The sequence below is a fragment of the Carassius gibelio genome, chromosome A21 (genome assembly GCF_023724105.1).
Source record: "Carassius gibelio isolate Cgi1373 ecotype wild population from Czech Republic chromosome A21, carGib1.2-hapl.c, whole genome shotgun sequence".
NCBI lineage: Eukaryota > Metazoa > Chordata > Actinopteri > Cypriniformes > Cyprinidae > Carassius > Carassius gibelio.
In genome coordinates this window covers 23,117,331-23,125,340 of record NC_068391.1, presented here as the reverse complement: position 1 = coordinate 23,125,340, position 8,010 = coordinate 23,117,331, and the positions used below count along the sequence as shown (strand labels likewise).

The 8,010-nt window shown below is 37.0% G+C and overlaps 1 protein-coding gene across 1 annotated transcript; it reads right to left on the bottom strand.

The window, feature by feature from the left end:
* Positions 1-676: 676 nt before the first annotated feature.
* On the bottom strand, positions 677-8,010 carry LOC127941371 (T-box transcription factor TBX2b-like). The gene is made up of 7 exons (XM_052536371.1): positions 7,304-8,010; positions 6,207-6,474; positions 5,371-5,517; positions 4,575-4,651; positions 4,317-4,483; positions 2,515-3,119; positions 677-2,017 (listed from the first exon to the last, which is right to left on the bottom strand). The coding sequence occupies exons 1-7, from the start codon at positions 7,660-7,662 to the stop codon at positions 1,586-1,588; spliced, it is 2,055 nt and encodes a 684-aa protein (XP_052392331.1). The 5' UTR covers positions 7,663-8,010; the 3' UTR covers positions 677-1,585.

The following is an 8,010-nucleotide window of genomic DNA, read 5'->3' as shown; positions in this document are numbered from 1 at the left end:
CTACAAGATACAGCCTATATTAATGCGCACTTAAGAAAATTCCCGCGCAGAACAAACAAGTAAAGATCAAGTCGGTAAAAATAGCAAAGCCTAACACAATGTGCTGAGCGAAGTATGGTGAACGCAGACGGAAAGTTTTTTGAAGATACTGCCAACCTCTCTATGTTTCGGACATCATTAATTGTGATCAAACATTAGCCTAATTGATCTATGGCTAATAGTATGACTTTCGTTATGAAGTATTTTCAAACAGCATAATTTTATTACGAAAGCATTGATTAAGACGAATGACATGTCAGAACCACTGTGTTTGAAGAATAAACTACATCCCTGTGATCAACAGATGGCGCAGCTACATCAGCTTTAGCTGAAGGTAACTGCAGAACGGCGCACAACCAGTTTCATAATAGCCTACAGGCTACAGGCTTAACTCATTATTTAAATGAAATGAAATTTGTGTAGTTGATCTTAATTCACAAATGTTTTAATCCCAGGATAAGTCACGGCAAAAAAAAAAGATGCAAGGTTAACGCATCTTATTTAAATCATTTCAATAAAACTGACCAGTAAGCCAATGGATGATCTAATTAAGATAGCTTGTAGCTTTCCATATAGGCCTTAATATGAAATTTAGTCTATAATCCTATATTTACACAAAAGAATACAAACGACTAGCTAAATGAACACTTTCGTTTTATTGAAACTGAGAGAATGCAACAAAATCGCTCAATTACCCGAAAATCCAGCACCGAGATGTTAAAACAGAGAAGCTCTCATAAGAGAAACTACACAATGACCTTCTCAATACATGATTAGAAAGAAACCTGAGTTGTCCCTGCCTATGGGCCAGCATTACATTTAAACATCTTTTGTTGAATTCAGCTACAAATGAAACAGCTTTGAAATGTATCACCAGAGATTTCGATTTACAGTGGCTTTTCCTTTACGTATCTGGCAGGATATCACAAACATAACACATTCGTTTCCTGCTATCAAGCGCTAGATAATATTCGTATTTGTAAATGGGAAAATATATATAAATGTAACAAATCGAGACCTAATAGTATTTACACACCAATGTACAGTTTTAAATAAATTAAAATCCGTTTCCTTAAGTCCATTAACCTTATTTACATAGGCTATGTGTTTTACTTTTATGATCATAAATAATTAGAAAAACGGGGCCCAGACACAATAAGCAACTTGAACGTTGAGCATCCTCAGATGTTGTCAGAGACTGTTGCGTTTGAAGTCCTTTTACAAAATACACTGGAAAATTTGGGCCTAAAGATGTTTGGATATTACATGATAACCAGATTCAAACAGAAAAAAGAACAGTCCAGGGATTTGCGTCTTCTTTTTTTCATAGTATAATTTCTTCGCCAAATCAAGGGTGAATGAAATCAGCATGCATCATAGATCCAAAAAGTGGGCGTAACATAGGCCTATGCTACAGTTCTCTTCGAAATCCAGGTATGATGAGGGTTGTTCCAATGTCTGAGCCGTAACTTCAACCATCAAACTTTGACCTTTATTTTCACTGAAGCATATGCAATGAGAAACAGCGAATGTTTTGTTCATGGGGTCAGTTTGGTGAATCGCTACGGGGTGACATGTCTCTGTGTTTCTCCAGCCCGCGGACTAATCTTTGTATGTTCTGCAGTTCGTTAACGGAATCCGTCCCTGAAGATTTGGGAGATCCCTTGTTCTGGCCGCTTCCGGTTTTATGGCTGTGGTGTTCAGATATAGGACTGCTTTCCCTGCTGCCTGATTTCGATGACTCCGACTCCGCGCTCAGAGCGCTCGGTACGCTTGTGGTGAGCAGACCGGAGCTCTGAGGAATAGACACGGGGATCTGATAGGGGCTGAATCGCAGCCTTGGCCGCGCGCTGCTGAGAAAGGGGTTCCGGCTGAGTGTGGAGACGCCGGCGGGGAGAGCGGAGGCCGCTGCGGCTGCAGCCGCCATGTACGTGTATGGGTAGGGCAGCAGTCCCCCGAACGGTGGCATGGAGATACCCTAAATGTAAAACAACAAGCTATTTTAATTCATTATCGTTTCAAAATATAGAAAAATAATTTAGACTTTTTAAGAAAGGTGGAAATTATAGTTAATAATAGGCTATACTGCAGACAATCAGCACGAAATGCACAGGTCTAAACGAGGCTGACAAAGAGCTTCTTTTATTGCGTGATATAGCCAAATAATAAAAAATGATGTCTCCAAGCATAAACATAATATCCACTCATTTAGCACTGATTCCAAATTCAGTTAGGCTATAGTCCCCATTGCTTAAAAGAACTGATGAAACCGTAAAATTAGGGAATAAAATGCATATTTATAACAGATAAAACAAGCTTTGGTGGTGGTTGAAGAACTACTTTATGCTATTTTATTTTTTAGGGTGCTTTGATAATATCTGGAGATAGCCTACTGTTAGCAAATGTGTAGATAGATTTGAAATAATAATTGTATTATATGTTAGTGATAATGCATATGATAAATAATCATCATACCTGAGATGCAAGCATATGTTGTGATAAGTGGAATGGGAAAGGGTTGGGTGAACTGGTGCTCTGAGAGGAGAGGCTGCCATTCTCTAGTCCACTTGCTCCAGACATTGAGGCTAACAAGTGTCCCATGCCCATGGTTGAGAAAGCACTAGGATTCATAGCAAACTGCCCAGGGTGAAATAAGAGTGGCTGTCCTGTACTCAGTGGGTTAAAGAAATGTTGATTGTGTAAACCAGAGAGGGCTAGACTTTGCAAGTGACTTGCACTGAAATGTGATGGGCTTTCTGTTTGGACCATTAGAGGGGAAAAGCCATCTTTGACTGTGTTCAGGCCCACAGAGTCTGCATCCTTTTTGGCGGTGTCTGATTCTTTCATATTCTTACTGTCCAGTTTGTCCTTCTCCAAGTTCCTGATGCTGAAGACAGAGTCAGTTTCTTTCCTTGAATCCGAATAGTCCCCTTTCTTTTCTGGGGTAGTTCTCTCGTTGACTCTGTCCTCGCAGTGTGGACTGAATGGTGATCGTGGTCTCTGGTCTGGACTACTGACTCTGATCATTCCATTATCATGTTGGTCAAGTTCGTTGTCACTATCATTGCAGTTTTTGTCATCTGGAAAATATAGATATGTTAAGCACATCAGCTTTATTTATTTATTCGATGAAACCACAGCGTCTATTTAATAAATGTAGACTGTTATTTTCACTCCCTATAATGCACCAAAGTGCATCCGTTTAATTAGTCCCTTTAATTACACAAGAATGGACGAAATGTGTTTTCCAAACTAATTACTTCCTATGTTTTCATTCATGGCAAGAGCACGACTTCATGAAACGTTTAAGATTTGGGTAGTTTGAAGGAACATTTTTCATGAGTTCTTAATGAGTTGTGATGAAATTCAGATGAAAAATTAAGCAGAACCAAAATGTACAGGAGACGTTCCCTATAAAATCATTATGCACTTATATATCATAAACCTGAGGACTACTAATTTTCATAAACTTGTTCTGTAAAAAAACCCGAGGCTCATCAGCTAATTTTTGCAACTTTATACTGAAATTTTTAATCAGAGCAAATACTAATCACACTGATCCCTCAAGAATTTGCTAATACAATAGTCATTATTTCATCTAGTAACAAAATGTACTTTTTTTTATATCTTAAATGAGATTTCTCGTCCTTATTTACTATTTAATTCCACAAAAAACAAAAACAAATTATGCGATAATTAGAGAGAAAGTTGAGAACATTCACAGAGATTAAATGTATTAAGTAATTTGAATATTTTATGGCAGACAGTTCTTTCTTTTTGCCTCTTAAAGTGATTTTAGCTGGTAGACTGGTCAGATATATTTAAAATAATAGCTGGGTAATCACAAATGAAAGAACAATGGCTGTGCATATGTATAGTGTATGTAGCTAATTGCACATGCTATGCTGTGCTGTGCAGTGCATTTTGAGCAATAAACACCAGACACTGGGAAACACTTCCAGCCAGACAGATCAAACCCAGGCAACTGACTGTACTGAAATTGTAAACATATTCATCAATCCACTCTCAATAGCTTTAAGCTGCTGATTTAGCAGCAGCGAAGTTCGTCAGTTCTCGACATAAGTGAGAAAAAGTTCCAGAACTAATAATATCTAATAACAATATCTAAAAAAAAAAAAAAAATAATCTATATATCACACATTAAAATAAGTTGATCTAATGCATGGAAAACGTTTATGTTTTTTTATGTTAACATATAAAGAAACTTTGCATTAGATTAGGAAAAGCTCGAATTTAATTGCAAAGCATGTTTTTACCTGTGGATCTGTTGAATTTAAGTGGACTTGTTGCTGGTCCAATCGGTGAATGAACTGAATCCCTTCCAGTATTTTGTTCGCAAGATGAGGCGTCCGAATCTGCTCCATCTCGATCGACTTTGCATTGATCGTCGTACATGCGCATTGACGGCAGGGCTAACTGTTTTCTGAAAAGTTTAAGTTAAATTAGATGTCATATCTACAGGTTTGTGTTTTGTGCATATCTGATGGTTTAAAATAACCGTTCAGACTCGATACCTTTTTTCTCTTCTTCCATTTCCCGTGTCTCTGAATCCTTTCGCGAATGGATTATGATCGATTTTCAGTTGTGTGATCTAGAAAAAGAGTACAATATAATTATTGCATTTTAATTCATGCCTCCTTTGAGGCAGCCTATTTCGAAATGAATTGTTGTGGAATTGTAATGGGTGTTTTTTTATGAATTATCAAGTGAAATAAACTATAGCCCATAAAAATGTATTTAAATGATATCTTCACAACGGCTGGTTAAATATTATTAAATTAAGATAAATTAATTCAGGTTTATAACGTTTTAATTGATAGTTATTAAAAAAAAATCAGAATACTTGTGTTTGTTAAGTCTAATACATCGTGACTTCACATTATGTAGTCATAGTATCACACTGCACTAGACTTTTCTTTCTTTTCTTTTTTTTACGGGGTCACATTTGATTGTTAAGCACATTATTTTACTAAGCATCTCAAGTTATACGTATTTTATACGTATCTATTGTAACTGTTCTGTAAACTGCGTTTATAGAGCAACCAGACTCAGTGTGCTGTCATCCCAATTATAGCCAACAGATTGAATTCTATTCATGGCAAAGACAAAAAGACAGAAGGACACACAGCTACACATGGCATATAGGCCTACTAAACATAATTCTAAAATATAGGCTACATAACATGTGTTACAAATAGTTTATTTGAGCTCAGTAATAATTATAATAATACTACTACTAATAATATGACAATTAACAACTAAAAAAAAGAAAGAAACAAACAAACAAATGTTTGGCTTCTAGTAACTTACCTTATCATGCTGATACGCAGTGACAGCTATAAAATCGGTCTCAGGAAATACATATGTCCTGAAGGTGCTATATGGGAGCTTCAGAATATCGTTGGCTCTAACGATATGAAACCTGGGTTGGTATTTGTGCATCGAATTTAGAATGGTCTGAAAGATAAAAAAAAAAGTATCCGGTCAATAAATATACCAATCAATGATGTCAAAATGCAGTAAAAAAAAGATCTGCACAACAACAACAACAACAACAACAATAATAATAATAATTAGACTAAAAGGCATTTTTTTTCTACTGTAATGATATTATGATATTTGGAGTGATAGTTGAGATACGTATCATTGTATAATCGAGTGTTTAATTTGTGTATTAGCTTTTTTTTCTTTTTTCTTTTTCTTTTCTTTTCTTTTTTTTTTACCTTGGAAGATAATTATAATATAAAAATATTTTCAAAATTGACATCTAGGCCTTACTTTTTTACATGTTAATAACAACCGTGTTAGGCTACATCACCCGGGGTAAAATAATAATAATAATAATGAAATAAAAAAATAATATATTTAATAATGGGACTTAGTTTGCCGTTTACTCCATTGCATTTAAGGTTTAATGATAAGCAATTTCTCATGCTTCATTTAAGCGTCAGACACTGAAAACAGTTATAAAAAAATAAATAAAATAAACAATACACCCTAAATGTCCAAACTCTGTGCTTGCCTTAATGTCGTAATCATTTTTGCTTCTTGATTACCTAGATAACTTTAACTTTTTTACGTTAGACTATCACTGAATGGTTATAACATAATAGGAAGGCAGTTCAAGAGAAATTCATGCAACTTACAAATCCATGTTTATCCGAAATATTGTTGGTCAGTTTAAGTTTGTGGAAAGCAACAGGCTTTGCCATCCACTGTTCACCCGTGGCCGGGCTATCCGGGTGAATGTACATTCGTTTGGGCATCTCCGGATCGGCCTTTCCTGCGACCATCCATCGAGAGTTGTGAAATTTGTACCGACAGTCGTCTGCAGCAACTATATCCATCAAAAGTATATACTTTGCTTTTTTGTCCAGGCCGTTCACGCGCACTTTAAACGGAGGAAACATTCTCCTGTGGACGGAACAGACATAACCGTGTGGGTCATGGGGCCGAATTTATACAACAAAATATTGTTAACCTTGTAAAGACATTTTGAAAGAAATGAAATACAAAGCCAGATAGATCAAACCTACAGTAACTAAACAACTAGCAGGCAACAGACTGTACTAAAATTGTAAATATATAGTTTCAGCTATACAGTTTCCATTTTAACCAGAAATAAATATCCTTCATATCTAGGTCTTGTGGCATAGGCTAAGGCCATCCAATAACACAATCGTACCAGACTATAACCTCGCTAATATTTTTACATATTTTACGAGACAATTCCTATAATCAGGTGGATTCTTACTCCTTTATCCTACCTATATCAATAGGCTATATTTCAGGTACGGCCTAGGCCAAAAAAAAAAAAAAAAAAAAAAAAAGAAGAGGGAAAAGACCCCACAGCCATTTACTGCTGGGCTGTGTGTGCGTGTGTTAAATAATAAAAAAAAAATAGTTACCCTTTGTGTAGCCCAATATTTACATTGTTCAAAAGCATTAACTATGCTTAGCTAGGATATATAACAGGCATTAATATGTTTACGATAGCCTTAACAGAACGAATGTGAATATTATTCTAATGCTGATACGAAATAGAAATGGAGACTTTCTTGACTGTTTTGTGTCGTTGACGTAATTCGAACACCCAAAACATCATTTCTGTCGCACAATATTTAATTCCGAACTAAATAATCTAAATCTTATATAGAGAAACATACCAAACATTTCCGAGGGTAGTAGCCCACATAAACATCGTTATCAATTTATCCAAAGGGGGAAAATAACACGGCCTTACCTTCCTGATTTAGTGATAACCATTTCGGTTCCAATTTTGTGGAATTGATCCCAAAGGTCCTTGGCTTCTAATGTAACTTTAGGATCGTCTTCAACATCCTCCTCTGGCTCGAGACTCTTGAAGGAGCGGAGATGAGCCGCCTGGTGGTGATGTCCAAGCGCCGCGTGTAAGCCAGCCTCAGCCGCGCCGGAGAGCGCATGATCCGCCAGAGGTTTACTGAGACCCGGTGGTAAAGTGAGCGCTGGGAAGAACGAGGGTTGAGCCGCGGCAAGGAAAGCTGACATGGGAAAGTCGGCCGGCCTGTGCGCGTGAAAAGGGTGATAAGCCATAGCGTTCGCTGTGAAAACTGGATCTCTCATCGGTGCATCCAAAAAGTCAGATGAAAATATAATATTCTAAAATAACTGCGCCTGTCACTCGCGCAAGTCCGCCTGGCTGTCGCGCTCTTAAAAAGACAGTGTTGGTTTGTTTCACAGTAGTTGAAGAGGACTGGTAGGAAATGGCAGTTCCGTCGGGGATGTCCAGTTGCAGCACAGTGATAATATCCTTCAACAGAGCAACATTGACACTTCTGTGTAGATTTACAGCTTTCCTTCTGTCCAAGCCACTACAGAAACTAAAGCAGCCCCAATAACAAGGATGCGAAATTCCTGCGCACTGATGTAGAATTGGTAGGTTCTTTCCTGACCACTGTGTAACTGTGTCTG